Source organism: Chenopodium album, chromosome 2 (genome assembly GCF_948465745.1).
Source record: "Chenopodium album chromosome 2, dcCheAlbu1.1, whole genome shotgun sequence".
Classification (NCBI taxonomy): domain Eukaryota; kingdom Viridiplantae; phylum Streptophyta; class Magnoliopsida; order Caryophyllales; family Amaranthaceae; genus Chenopodium; species Chenopodium album.
Window position 1 is genome coordinate 65349207 of NC_137835.1, and position 16119 is coordinate 65365325.

At 36.5% G+C, this 16119-nt stretch overlaps 1 protein-coding gene across 1 annotated transcript; it reads left to right on the forward strand.

Annotated features, from left to right (window-relative positions):
* Positions 1-7796: 7796 nt before the first annotated feature.
* On the forward strand, positions 7797-8603 carry LOC145574430 (putative nucleoredoxin 1). The gene has a single exon (XM_081632220.1). It carries the CDS (start codon positions 7797-7799, stop codon positions 8601-8603), a length of 807 nt encoding a protein of 268 aa, XP_081488346.1.
* The last annotated feature ends 7516 nt before the right edge of the window (positions 8604-16119 follow it).

Below are 16119 nucleotides of genomic sequence, written 5' to 3' on the forward strand. Positions count from 1 at the left end.
AGCAATGGCGAACCACAATCTTTTCAAGTGGGTTTAAATAAATTAATATTAAATCCTAATTCAACTTAAATATGTTTGTTATACTATTTTTGTACACATATTGTACATATATTACACATATAGAATTTTTACATTAATCCACTCATTTATTTAAGTTTGGGTACGTTGTATGTGTCGATCGAACATTAATTAACTCACCTAATTCAATATGTATGATTCGATGAGTATTGTAGAGCAAGTTATTGCAACGCTACCCAGATTCAGAATTAACATTGGGAATGAAAGCGATCTAATGTGTCATACATCCGCAATTATGGATCAGAAACTGAAATATTGGCATATCGATTTCACCATTAAGAGCCCTATGATGTTCTACCTCGTAATTTTAAATTCGATTTTTTTAATCTATAAGTTACTAAATATGCTTATTTGATTTCTTCAAAGAAAAAAAATTATATTTATTTGATGATTAATAATCTAATTTCAATGTTTTTTTTTTTTACATTTTAGGCAATTACCTCTTCCAGTTTGATGATGATTTTGGCTACATGGTGCATTACGGAAAACAACTCTTTTTTTACCGCAATGTTTAGCCTAGCTACCCTCATCATGGTTGCTATACTTAGCCCATTTATTTTGAACGAGCCCAACCAATTGGGATGGTACATAGATTATATTTAGGAAATTTTGAATTTGAACACCATAAAAAACACAAAAATGGTTTTTAACACTACAAAATAAAATTAAAAATTAAAAAATTAAAAAAAAAAAACCTTTTATTTTAACACCACAAAAAGTTCACAAAATTGGACATTACCACCACTTACCAGTTTCCGTCAAATATCCGTTAAGTGGGGTCCATTATGCCACGTGTCGCTATATTATTAATTTTTTGTTAAAAAAACAGAAAAATTAAAAAAAAAAAAAAAAAAAAAAAAAAAAAAAAAAAACAAACAAACAAACAAAAACCCTAAAACTAACCCAACCACCCCAACCCAATCGCCGGAAGCGCGCCACCACCACAACCCCATCGCCGGCAGCGCGCCGTAACCTCAACCCCACCCTAACTCCTCTTGTCCCAGCCCGGCCACCAGAATATCCTCTTTTCTCCCACAAACTCCCTCAAAATCGGCCGAAGGTGATGAACTCCCTAATATTCGCCACCAAAAACGACCCCTAATGGTCAAAATCGGCTGATTTAAGGCTTGGGTGGTCGGTTTTGACCCAAAGTCGGTCAATTCTCAGCGTTAGTGGCGTTTTTGGTGGCCGTTTGTGGGGCGTTTGTAAAACGGCCGGCCTTTTTTTGTGGCCGTTTGGGGGAGGTTTCCGGGTTTAGGGTGGTGTAAAGGGAGGGGGAGGAAGGTCACTGGGGCTGGGATTGGGGGTGTCGGAGGTGGGGGCAGAGGTGGTCGGTGGTGGGGCTGTGGTGGGGGTTAGCTGTTGGGTTTTTTGTAACCAATTATATGCCAACACGTGGCATAATAGACCCTACTAACGGATTCTGTCTAGAAACCTGTTAAGTGGTGGTAAAAGCTAATTTTGTGAACTTTTAGTGGTGTTAAAATTAAAGTTTTTTTTTGTGTGTGTGTTAAAAACCATTTTTTTTTTTTTTTTGTGGTGTTAAAATTCAAAATTTCCTTATATTTATAGTGTGTATTATTTAGATTAAATAAAAAATAGCAAATTTCTCATAATATTACGTTCATGTGTTTTGCAGCTTAATAGACTCTTTGTAATCATTATTGGATTCTATCTTGTGATTATTATTTGAGGTAAAAAAAAGATGATAGCAGTGATATTTCCCCCCACAAGATGAAGATGAGGAGAGGGCATAGAAAACAACTTAATTTGTTTCCAGTGATATTCTAACTGATATCTCAAGCCACTTTTAGTCAGTGATAAAGCTACCAATCTTTTCAAGTAAGTTCAAATTAATTAATTAATATTAGATTCTAATTAAGCTTAAATATGTTTATCATACTATTTTTGTACAAATGTTGTACATATTTTGTATAGTTGTACATATATTGCACATATATTATTCGCACATTAATTGACTCATTTAGTTAAGTTGGGTACTTTATATTTGTCAATCGAACTCACAGATTGTTTCTCCAAGATAAGTAATTTAATAACATTCTCTTCTTTATGATTGAAAAATGTAGCAAATTTTTACAAGAGTGAGTTAATAAGTGGGGCGGTGTTGGTTCAAGGACGACCTAGAATTTTGATATACGGCAGGCCGAAAAATACACTTGAGAAATGATCATATAACAAGCTAAAGGTACTAGATTTGGAAAAGTGGGATGCTATGGAGAAGGATGCCAAGATGGCATAAGATGCTGAGTTTCATTGCCAAGTTGTGTTTGGCAATGCAGGTTTTGAGTTTAACCCTAATATAGTGTTAGGAAATGAGACAGTGAAGAGGAAGAAAAGCCACACAAGCGCAGAATAGCAGAAGGTGCGTGCGTGAACCTTCAAGGAAGAGACGACAAAGAAGGGCTAAGAAGTCTCCATCAAGAAGCTTGGGAAGGATGATGATAATTGAGCAAGGAGACAACTCCGATTTGTCCTCTGATATGTATGAACCAGTACACAAGTGTCCTAGAAGCCCTAATCACACTTTAGATTGATCAAAGACTAGGGTTTGCTTGGTTAGATTTCTTTTTGTCCAATTGAACTAACCTTTGGCTAAGGAGTTAAGTACTCAAATATGATTTGTCGCATGTTATTAGTTCTTTTGAAACTAAATACTTAAGCATGTTTTTTTTATCATGTCTTAACTCTTTAAAGATTTTAACTTTTATTTATGTCTGATCTTGGGCTTGTTCAATTTATGTGATCAATATATATTATTAATTTTGTTCTTTTGATCAAGCGATACAATTGAATTATTGTGATTATACCCACAAAAATATATTTTTAATTTTCTAAAATTGAAATATATGGATTGTAATTATAATTACTTTCCCGACTTACCATGTGACAGAAAACTGTATTTATTGAAATTTAAATGAAAAGACATTTTTAATTTCCCAATAAAAATTAAATGATCAGTAAAATTATTGACTTGTAAGCGGCGTTTACTATGCAAAATCTGTGACGGTTTAGTTCCAAATTCACTCCCCTTAATGTGATTTTTGGATAAATTACTTTCAATAAGTTGGAGAGTTGCGTGGTTTCATCACGATGACTTGAAGTAATGGAGGATTTTAACCGTCAAGGGAGTGACGCAAGAGTGATTATAAATATGAGTAGTCACTTCACTCAAAATCTTCCTTCTTCACTAATTCAGTTTTTTTTTTCTCTCTCTCTTGCTTTCACTCTCTAAAAATTCAATTTGTCAGAGTTTTTCAACTACTCTCTTAAAAAATCTTATTTTGAATTTACCATGGAAGATCTTTTGCATCACAAATGCTGCACATTGGGCCTAATGGGGAAGTTTAAGGAGTTGGCATGTTTTATATGTTGACAATACACTTCATGGATCTATTGAATACCCAAATGAGTGCCCGAATCACCCTTTGGCTATGGATAGGCGCTCCAAATGGTATACAAATTACAGGAATAAAACAAAAGAGAAATTGCCTCAACATGAGGATTAAGAAGCGATGGGGGATAAACCCGCTATTTTGGATGATATAAAGGTGGACCTATTGGGCCTAGAGCTTTTCTTGTGGGTGCGAATGCTAATCTTTTGAGTAATTTTATACTTCCTCACCTAGAGTAGAAAGAAGACAGGGCGAATGCCGCCTTGGTTTGCAAGGGATGGGCCTGGGAGATTAGAGCGATCTTTCCTCCCACTTTCGATAGAAAATTGGAAGCAAGGACTATCCCTTACCCCAAGACGTACTATGAAGTGGAAGTTACCAGAGGGGAGGGGGAATGCACACCTTAGTGTATAAGTGTGTCATTCAATTATGGTATAATCAATCTTTGAGCACCATAGGATCGACTAGCTCCTTACAGAGCCTAGAAATGATGAATTTGAGGAGTATCTTAACGATCCTGAATTGCAAAATCTTGTGGCGACGCTCCAAGATGATCCAGGATATTAGAAGGCATTTCAATAAGTATATCATGTCATTATATATATTTAGCCTTAAGTCCTGTTTTAAAGAGTATACTGTATACACAATTCAAAACTTATAAGCTTTGAAATGCTCTAATTTGTAATTATTATACCTCTATAAATATTAAGTAATGTTTTTATTTTGTGTTTGGTATTTGCAAAGTTAGACATACACAGTGCTTTATATTTATGTTTAAAAAGTCATAATTTAATTGGTTTCAAACTCCATCAACCACCAAAATTGGGGGGGGGGGCATTTGTTACACCCAAAAATCAGATTTTGACCTGACTCTATCCTTTCATTTAATGGAATGCATTTGTATCTTTTGTCATATGTTTATCTACACGTTTCTTTGAGAAATCTAACTTGTTTTACTTCTTTTAGGAAAGCTTCCTTATTTATTTGTTTCACGTTAGCAAGGTTATCAATCTTTCAAACCGGTAAATCGAGGGGCAGCCTCCTAATACTCTAGAACGAGATAGAGTATTGAACTTGTTGGTAAAGAGCAATATTTACCTCAATAGGTTGTCAAAGTTTAAGTAATTAACTATAAATAGATTGTTTGTCAAGAAGACATGTTGAATTAAAAAAAAATGGTGAAAGTAACACATTTTACAATTTGTAAAAGTATTTGGATGTTTGCATATATTAAATTTAATGTAAAGTACTCCTTATACAATACCAATATCTATACTGTATACTTTTTAGTATTTAAAAATACAAATCATCATGCTTATCATGCCACATGTAAACTTTATTTTTCACCAATGCCACATGTCACCTCATAACCTTCAATTTTTTTTAATCCCCTTTTTCACTTAAAAAAAAAAAAAAAAAAAAAAAAAAAAAAAAAAAAAAAAAAAAAAAATCTATCTTTAATTCAATACATGTATGGTTTGATTCATTTTTTCCCAACTTTTTGTTTCTTCTATAAAATTCCAACTGAGCTAGCATAACATGTTTAATATAGATACACTGATATATTTTAACCTATTTTTATTCTTTAGGTTGGTTCACCCCATTATCTTGCACATGACTCAGCCTATGAGTAGCAGCCATATCACATAATGTATTAGTTAAATGAAAAAAATACTTCGTGTAAGAACATCTTCAATGGGTAAATTCATTGGATTTTTTTTGTAGGAGAAATAAAGTATTTTTTGTAAAGACTATCAATAATTTAGTATCTTAACTTAGCTAGTTATCCAAAAAGAAAGTGACCAAATAATTTTTAGTTTTTTTGTAACACAAAGTAGAAACTATTATAATAATAGGCTAAAGCCCAAATTACACATAACAACACTTTTAAGAGTTTATCACAAAACTTGGTGTTGAACAAAAACAAACAATTACTAAGTCCCTATGTTACATGGACTCGGGTACTTGTGTCGAACACGGACACGTGTCCGAGTGTTCAATTCGTCAATTTCCAAAATTTTAGGACACGGGGACTCTGTCCTGTATTTGGACACGGGTGCGGGAACACGACACTTTCATTTTGTGAAAAAAAATATTATAAGTAAAAAAGTAAAAAAAAAAAAAAGTTAAAAGTGAAGAGGTTGAGTGGTTAAAAAAACTAATAAATATAGTCACTAGTCAGTAACTACAACTTTCTATCAAATCAAAATATTAAAAGTAAAAAAAGATCTTGAGTGGTTAAATAATAAAATATAACCAAAATAAAGAGCATCACACAGCTGTTCACCCTTTTGCTTTATCAATACAACTGTCCCACACTCCCACTTACCAATAAACCTCATTCTTATCACTTTATCAGCCCTCACTCCTCAATCTTTCACTCTCTTCTTTCACTCTCTATTTCCTTATCATGCATTCATGTGGTTGCTACACGTCGGCAACAATGGCGTCCACCACAAAACTCCGACCAACTCACGAATTCAAGCTGTTTTAGGGGGTTTAAGTTGTCTATCGGTCGAAAATGCGGAGTTTTTAAACTATGGTTTTCCCCCTTCCCCTCTCTCAGAAGTGTCCGAGTGCAAATAGCCGAATCTGACACGGACACTCCGGGATTTCAGCCGAGTCCAGTGAACCTAGCTAAGTCCAATCATGCATACATTCAAAATTAAGCAAACTATTAAAAAAACCAGAGCCCTACATTGTTTATACACACAAAAGCGGAACAACAAGAAGCAACCGAACAATCTCAGAGAAGAGAGATGGATGGTGATGAGACAGCATCGAAACATTCGCCTGAATCAATATTTAGATTCATTGATAATGAGGAGGATTCAAAGCAAAAGAAATATAAGAAATCAGGGTTTGAAGGGGCATGGGAAGGCAGGGTTGAACCGTTGTTGAGTTGTATGAATGAGATGGATCATCTGTATCGAATGTCTGGCGAAGTTGCTTTGAATGATCTCAAGGGTAAACAATACCTTCTCTTTGTTTGCTTATACTTTCATTCCCAATCCAGCATCGAATTCGAATTCGAATCCTACTATCCCCAAGATTTCATTCCTGCGTGTCATGATCTCTATTCTTATAGAGATGATTTCGATATTATTTTGGTTAATTCTACTAACACCAATCCTGACTATCCTGTCTTATTCAATTACCCTCTCCGTCACTTTCCTATGTCCTCAGTTGTCGTCCCATTCGATGACTATCACCGTCGTTCCTCAATACGCCAACTCCTTGACCCTGTTAATTATGGTTTAGGTTTTGATTTTAAGTGCCTCTTTCTCGATGTTGCTCATAAAACAATGCTCGTTGGAGAGCCCAATTCCATGTCTTCTTTAGTAGCTCATCTCAAGGAACTTGTGCACAATAGCTCATTTGACGCCTTACGTTCTTATCAAAGGCTTTTGAAAAATATGTGGCCCGTCAACTCGTGCCTTCCACCAGTGACATGCCCTATAGCTAGGATTTTTAAATGTGCCAAACCCGAATATTCTCCTGATATCAATGCCATGGTTTCTCAGTTATCTCCCATTTAGATTGGCCACACTTTGAATGTCAAGATGCTCTTGTCCGCTGGTTCAAATGAGCTTGGTTACCTTGTTCGAAAAGACGGTCAGCAAGTGGAAATTGGCAAGGCGATCAGGACAAATACTTGATGATTTGTTGTTTTCACGCTCTTGTCTTCCGTAGAGATTGGGATTCAGTGGCGGTTCAGTCTCTACTAAATACATATTTCGAACTTTATGCTTTGGGTGTGGATTTTGAGATGGTAGTGGTTGTAAAGATGAAGAAATTAGCTGATTACAAGCAGGTTTTCGATCATTTCTTGTCGGCCTTCCCCCCTTCTTGTTTTGTAATACCGTTTGAGGACTTGAAGCGTCGAGATTTTATATGCAACTACCTTCAACTCAATTATTTTAAATGCATGATTTTGGATAAGAAGGGTATGGATATGAAGAAGAACATTCTACTTCATGGAAATAGGTTTGTGCGCTATTATGGAGCCGATGCATTTCCCTTCACTGATGAGAAGCTGCAGGAACTTCAAGCAGATGAAGAACCGAGATGGAAAACTTGTTCCACTAACAACCTTGTGTGACTTTTGAGGTGCAAACTGTCTAATGTTCTAAAAAAGACCAATGCAGAAGATGGTTGTGGCACGGTGACGACTATCTCAGACCTCAATAACAAGAATTTTGTTGGGTTGTTCTTATGTGTCAAAGGAAATTTCATTCCCAAGCTCAAGGAGGTATATGAACACTACAAAACTCACCACAAGTCATTGAAATTTTGCTGGTCTACATGCCCACGAATGACTCTCTTGACCCACATAATTACAAGTTGTATGTTGATAATCTGCTGCAAAAGCACAAGTTATCCTTGTGGTATATGCCCTTTGATAATTCTGTAAGCCACAAGCTCTCTCGACTTGTTTGCCCCATAGAAGATGAGCTTATCATTTTGGGAACCCAGGATGCATCTATTGATCCTTATGGCCGAGATGTATTGAGCACTTTTGGAATTAATGCTTATCCATTTACTAGAAAGGAACTAGTCCAGCGGGAAGTAAACAAGTTCAAAGAACTCACCTTGGAGACATTGCTGGTGTATGAGTCACAGAGTTACCTTCTTAAAGGAAACACAAAGATTCCTGTAGCAGATTTGAGGGGCAAGAATGTACTTCTTTGGATGAGCTCTCTTTCTCCCAGAAATATTTCTTTCTATCATAAACTATTATTATGGTACGAAAACAATCGGACAAAGAGTCCTGATTTTGAAGTGGTATTTGTTCGCAAACATAATTCCGCTGCAACGGATGATGATTTAGAACTGTCTGAAGTAATGCCATGGTTGATATGCCCATTTATCGCTGATCACTCAGCTCCTATAGAAAAGAAACTATTTCCAGATGGGGGCATATGTGGTGATGCCCTTGTTGAATTTGGAACAGATGGCCTGGTTTGTTCGTTTACCGCTGATGAAGACCTTCTAGATATTGGTGTTGATGAATCTGGAAAAATTCCATTTGGCCGTTCTAATCTGCGTTGCAGTGCAATTAAGAATCTTTGTCACCACCATTTTATACTCATGAATAATTATACAGATTGAAACTGTCAAATGTGGCTCTTTAGTACCAATTTCTTTAGAATTTGCTTAGTTTCTGGTATGGACTTTGACAAGTTTTAAGAGTTCCGTACTTTTACTGGAAAGATTTTCATTGCCAGTGTTGTTTTGTTGATAAGAAGCTATGATCAAGAAGCAGTTTGCTCAGTTGGTTTTTGAAGCAGTTTGCTCAGTTGGTTTTTATTCTTGTTTTTATCAGTGTTTCTCATTTCTTGAATAGGCTTATTAAGGCCGATTGATGGAATGGCATGGTGAATTCATGTGCCATGTATGAACTTCTTGAGTTACAGTAGTCATTTTATATCTGGAAGAGCTGTTTGCGTATAAATATGCTGATTACAGCTGATTGATTGAATTGACAGGGTGGTTTTTTTTTGTTTTTTTTTTTTTTTTTAATCACTTAAACTTTCTTTTGTGTTTGATTTTAGGGTGTTTTTAATTTTCTGCTTTGCAAGTATGTCTTTGAATAGAAGCTTTTGAAATATAGTTAGGTTGTTATATTGATTTTTGAGGTTTACCTTGATTTATTTTACATTTTTATGTCCTTAAAATGCCTGGCTACTTTTGGAAATCAAAAATTATATTATACCTTGCCTTTGAAATCTTACTCTCTATTGAAGCTATTGAAGCATGGTTAGGTTATGTGTTTGCCTTTTGAGGTTTTCCTTGGGGTTACTTGAATTTAGTATGTCCTTGGGGTTTTCGTTTCTGGATATAGTTTGTAATTGTGACCCTTTTGTAAGCTATTGTGTATGCTAAAATTGTGTGCATGATTGTTTGCTGAACCATGCGAAATACTAATATATGGATTCATTTTTCTTCTTTTCTTTTTGTGGTTTGAATTTCTGTCTGTTTTCGTTGCTGGGTTACTTGTTTCTGCTGTTCCCTGGATGATTAAGGTTTCAGTTGTGCTAAGTACATCAGACTGTACTAAGACTTGGTTTTACGAAAGAAAAGATGGCATTAAAGAAGATCAGAAAATTGACTGATCATTTTTTGGGTTCGTGCAGGAGAAATAGCGATCAGACCTATGTATCTTCTAATGTGTGCATTTTTTGAGGTGTTTACATTTAAGAAAGTCAATTATTAATTTATTTATTTTGCTACATTGCTCTAGCTGATCTTCTACCTACCCACACGTGATCAAGCTGGGTCTTTCTCTTGATTTCTCTGTGTTCTACTATGAGATCCTTTGATTCCGATTTCCTTTTGTGTTGTTGATTGCCATTTTCTTCTTCTAAATAGGTCTTATGGGCAATTTCTGATATTGGGTTTTAGTACTAAATATTACTTACAGCCTTTTTTTTCTTTTTTTTTTTTTGGTAAAGTGAATGTTCTGTATTACGTTTTGTGATTTTCAGGCATGAATTAAGGATGAGAATTAGATCACTATTGAGGTGTTGAATTATAAGATTGAGAATGGTATTTTCATTGCTTCTAATTCAGATCTTCACTCTTTGTTTCACTATACAGTTCAGTTTCAATTTGTGTTTTGATAAATCATTGAAGTGATGTTTGAAATTTCTAATGCGCATTTGTTGGTATTGAATGCTGAACGGAAGTATCTTTCAGTGTGGGTTGTGGTTAATGATGGGAACTTCTGTGAAGAGAATTTTCTCATTTATTCTGGTTTGATATTGGTTTGCCTTTTTGTTAATCTTTGAAGCTGTGACTCTCTTCCTGCCTTTTGACTTTCTACTCTTCAAGATATTGTACATATTTATAAATTATATTTCATTGTAGCTATGGATCTTCAAAATAATATTGAATCTTATATTCTTATCCAACATTTAGATATCTAAAGGACACAATTGAGAAGCAATTCCTGACTTTAGTTGCCGACTATTCTGTTTTGTGTATCGATTGATATTTTAGCTAGCTAAAATGCTTATATTACCTGTTGAATTGGTTCTGGACCACATACTTTCTTAATATTTCTTTATCCTGATAAAATCTCATTCATTACCCATATGTTGCAGATTTTGAAGAGTAAGGTTGCCAGTGTTAAAGTCGAACCTGTAGTTACAACTGGTGCAGGTGATGCATTTGTGGGGGTCTTTCCAACCAGGTTAGCATCTGACTCGAATTAAGGTACATTACAGCAGAACTTGGAAAGATACATGATAGTGCTTGGCTTCATTCAATAAAGCTTTCATGTTTGTTGAAAGATGCAAGTTATTGAAGGTTGGGATGAGGGAATGATGGAGACTTTTTAAGGGTTGGGGTGGGGGGAGGATTACGAACTCTTATTTGGAGACGATGGAAATAGACTTCTGATCATGTTTTGATGTACCAGTTGGAGCTAATACTCCCAAGTTGGAACTAATATATTGATAATCCGTTGTAGGCAGTGTTCAGGATTCTGTATTTCGACTTCCAACTTTGCCGTCAAGGCTTAGGGTTTTGTCTCGCTTGAATCGCCAACAACAGATTATTTCTCATTCTCGTATTCGGACGTCAGGTAAGATGTGCTCTGATAAGGTTTTTACAGTTTGTAGGATGGATCGTGTGGGTTCAAAACGACGTGCGGCTTCGCCTCTTGTTCCGAAGTATATCAACTTAGATCGTGTGAAGCTTGCTCGCATTGGCCCTTCTTGGGTTTTTGTCACTTCATGTAATGGTTGTCAAGTGTAGTTGTGTATGTTGTTTTGTTTTTCGTTTATAGATCCTATTGTAAAAATAAAAAAATAAAAATAAAAATAAAAAAAGGTAACAACAACCAGCAGCAGCCCTTAGCTTGCAGCTTCCATTATTTCAGCTTCATAAAAAAATTTCACACATCATGGAACCAAATAGTGGGTCTTATACCCAACCGCCATTTCTTTTCCATAGATAACCAATTTATGAGCTGAAACATTCTGCTCACGAGGCACATGAGAGACAAAAGCAACCTCAAAGCTATTAATTAGGGTCTTTTCTGATTTACTGAATTGAACTGAACTGATTGGAGTTGAACTGAATATTTTATGAGAGTAGATGATTAGGAACTGAACTGAAATAAACCGATTGGAGCATATCTGAACTGAAATTAAGTTGCAGAGAACTGGCCCTTAGACCAGCAACATCGCAGATGGTCGTAATTAGCTAGCTCATGGTGCGGATATCCTCTGATCCAGTGGTGAGGAGCATGGTGCGAAGCGAGTTTGCATTACTTTCAATTTCAATTTTCTTGATTCCCAATTCCTTTGCAATTGTGAGTCTATCAGATCATTGATTGCATATAACTCTATATCAAGAGGATTAGCAACATTGTATTTGCAAAAAAAACCAAATATACCAAGAGTCATCAACCCTTCGAATGACTCCTCCTCCCGTAGCATTATCAATATACCAATAATTTACTATCTAGTTTAGATACCCATCTTTGAGCCTCAATTGAAAAATATGTAGGCCCTTATTATCTATATGATACTTCGTAATAATTTTGTTTAATATTTATTTATTTAATTTCAAGTCAAAACAATCTCTAACCAAAAAAAAAATGGATGTGGTAGTCCATAATGTGGAAAGTGACAATAGGATACTTAATAGAGTTTCACCATCACATCACATGAGTTGCTAAACTAAGAAGTGGATTGGTTTTAACCATATCGTCATTGGATGTGAGAAACAACTCATTTTGTGTCAATGTTCAGAGTTGAGTTTTACATTTAGAGATGGTCTAAAAAGTTACTAAAACCAGACAATAATATAAAAACTAGTGTTAGGCTCGGAGATGTCTCGAGTTACTGCGTTAGTTTCATGATTAAAATCTTTATTTATATTTAATTTTAATATAATGACATATAATATGGCAATAACTTAGTACCTAACCCTATGTTTTAAAAAGTTAAGGTTGTGGGTTCAAATCTTGTGCCAAGCTATATTTTTAAGCACGTGAATGAAATATTCAATTGATTGAGGAAGGTGTCACGTAACACCTAAACATCTTTAGGAACGTCTTTTAATATATAGTATAGATTGAAATTAGAAATCTTATGCCCTTCATCAATGCAATGGTGGGTCAATAGTATAAGATAATAGAGTATGTGAGAAGTTAATGGTATTCTCATTAAGTTTGACGTGTATTTATACACCTAAGAAGTACTGTAACCTAGGTTTACAAAAGATAATAACAAGCTAAGAGGATATACATACAAGTTGTTAAATGAGATAAATATTAGTGAATATTCACAAATGATAATTAAGAAAAAATCTCTTCCCTAACTGCTTTTGAGTTGGTCATCGTTATCATGCCCCCTCAAGATGGACGGCCGGAGAGAAAGTCCAATCTTGGCAAGTAACATTCAAAGTCGTGGGCGAGCAAGTGGCTTAGTCAAGGCGTCGGCTATTTGATCATCATTAGCCACTGTTGTAACTCGTAAAACTCCAGCTTGAACCCGTTCACGAATAAAATGATAGTCAACACCAAGGTGTTTCATTCGAGATTGGAAGACTGGGTTTGCACTTAGTTTAGTTGCTCCTATATTGTCACAATAGATGACTGGTTGTTTTGAGCTAGACACACCAAGCTCACCAAGAAGATGACTGATCCAATCTAGTTCAGATGCAGTTTGAGCAACGGAGCGATATTCGGCCTCAGTTGAAGATTTTGCCACTGACTTTTGCTTCTTAGAGCTCCAAGATATTGGGTTCTTCCCTAAGTAAACAATATAAGCTCCAGTAGATACAAAGTCATCATGATCACCCGCCCAATCCGCATCGGAGAAGGCATGAAGTCGGAGAGGAGAGTCATGATAGAGATTTAAGCCAATGTCAATTGTTCCTTTGAGATACCGAAGCAAACGTTTTAAGGTTTGCTAGTGGATTGAAGTTGGACGATGCATGAATTGGGACAATTTGTTTACGGCAAAGGCAATATCCAACCGAGTGAGTGAGAGGTATTGTAAGCCACCAACAAGAGCACGGTATTGAGTAGGATCATCAAGAGAGGTACCTGCACCTAAGGTGAGCTTGACATTGAGGTCTAATGGAGTGTTTACTGGTTTGGTGTCCGTCATGGATGCTCGGTGTAATAAGTCAGACATATACTTGCGTTGACTTAGGAATAAGCCATGAGCACAATGTTGTACTTCAACTCCCAAGAAATAATTTAACTCACCGAGGTCTTTGAGTGAAAAACGCATGGCGAGTCGAGAGATGAACTTGGATATTGATGTGGAACAAGGTCCTGTGATAATTATGTCATCAACATAGACAAGTACATATATGGGTTTTGGAGTACCTTTTGTAAAAAAAAGAGATGTATCCATAACCGAGTTGGTAAAATCAGCTTCAAGTAAAAAATTTCGTAGTTCGTTGTACCATGCGCGAGGTGCTTGCTTGAGGCCATAGAGAGCTTTACGCAAGCGGCAAACATGGTGAGGATGGTCTTTGTCAACAAAGCCTTGAGGTTGAGCCATGTAAAATTCTTTGGTCAAGGTACCTTGGAGAAAGGCATCATTGATATCAAGTTGCCGGAGTTGCCACCCATTAGTGACGGCAAGAGTGAGGATCAAACGAACTGTTGAGGGCTTAATAACTGGGATGAAAGTTTCTGAGTAGTCAAGCCCGGGCCTTTGATGAAACCCTTTAGCCACTAAGCGAGCCTTAAATCGATCAATTGATACATCTCTCTTGTATTTTATACGGAACACCCACTTACAACCAACCATATTGTAAGTAGAAGATGGTGGTACAAGTTCCCAAGTACCATTGCTAACAAGAGCATTATATTGAACGGTCATAGCTTGTCGCCAGTTCGGATCGGTAAGGGCTTGTTTAACAGTTGTGGGTTCAGTTGGGGTAAGTTGGGCAGAGAGGTTCAACTTGTTTATGGGCTTGAATATATTATTTTTGGCTCTAGTTGTGAATGAGTGAGATGGAGGGGGTGGAGGTGGGTTTATTATGGGCGTTTGTTGGGTGGAGGGATCATTTGTTTGAGAATTAGGTGAAGGTGGGGTCTGTATGGAGGGGTGGACGGTAGTAGGAATTTGAGGAAGGGCAAGGTTAAGTGTGCACCATTCACTTAGTGTATCTTGATTATTAATAGGGGCGGAAGCATTGTTTATAGTAACAAAAGGATAAGTATCCTCCACAAACTTGACATGTCGTGATGAATAAACTCTTAGAGTAGTAGGATCAAGACATAAAAAGGCATGTTGTGTGGGGGAGTAACCAATAAAAACACAAGCAATAGACTTGGGAGCCAATTTGTGAGGTGTGTATGGTCGGAGCCATGGATAACACAAACAACCAAAATTGTGGAGATTGGCATACTTGGGTTTGCTACCAAATAACTTTTGATAGGGTGACAGGTTTTGAAGAGTGGGAGTTGGCATACGATTTATGAGATACACTGCCGTTTGAATAGCCTTAGACCAATAGGTAAGAGGCATGGAAGCATGGGTAAGGAGAGCTAGGCTAGTTTCCACTATGTGTAAATGACGACGTTCGGCATACCCGTTGTGTTCAGGTGTGTGAGGGGGACTCGTAAGATGAGAAATACCATGTTGAACTAGAAAGGGATCTAACTTTTGGTATTCTCCACCATTGTCAGAGTATAAAGTTTTTATTGGTTTGCCAAAGTGTTTTTCAACTAGCGCTTTGAAGGTGGGAAATATAGTGGATGTGTCTGACTTATTTTTCATAGGATAAAGCCATATATATTTAGTGTAGTGGTCTACAAAGACTACATAATATTTGAAGTTATCGAAAGAATAAACTGGGGAAGACCAGACATCACTAAAAATAACTTCAAGGGGTGAGGATGTTGTGAGAGTAGATAAACCAAAAGGGAGTTTATGACTTTTATTAATTGAACATGAATTACAATGAGAATCATGAACATGAGAAACGGAAAAACTAGAAATTAATTGCTTTAAAATGGGAATGGAAGGGTGTCCTAGACGATGATGCCAATCGACTTGTTTGGTGGTGGTGTAGACTCTAGGTGGAAGGGACTTTGGCCACTCATAAACTCCGTCCTTAGATGGTCCTTTGAGGAGGATTGACCCCGAGCTAGGCTCCTTGACACAAAAAGAAGAAGATGAGAATTCAATGGTGACATTATTATCAAGACAAAATTGATAAATGGAAATAATATTTTTGTTCATGGAGGGAACACATAAGACATTAGTTAAGGAAAAAGGTTTAGAGGAAGAGGGGAGAAGAGTAGAACCAATATGTGAGATGGGGAGTCCAGAGCCGTCACCAATTACAATCTCATGTGTACCATCATAAGGAGAGTGGAGAGACAAATTCTCCAAGTCTAATGTAACATGGTGACTTGCACCACTGTCAAGCAGCCATTGTGGTGATGTTTGTGAAGAGGATGGTGTTTGGGCAGCAGTAAATGGTTAAGCAGTGGCTGCATTTGCTTGGGGAGAGTTGATTCGAGTGTTGTTGCGGGGTGGAAGAGAGATAGATGGGTGTACCTCTCGAAAGTTTGGGCAGTATGCAAGTACATGACCCTTGACATTGCACCATTGACATTTGCCCTCAAAAGGCTTGAAGTGCTTAG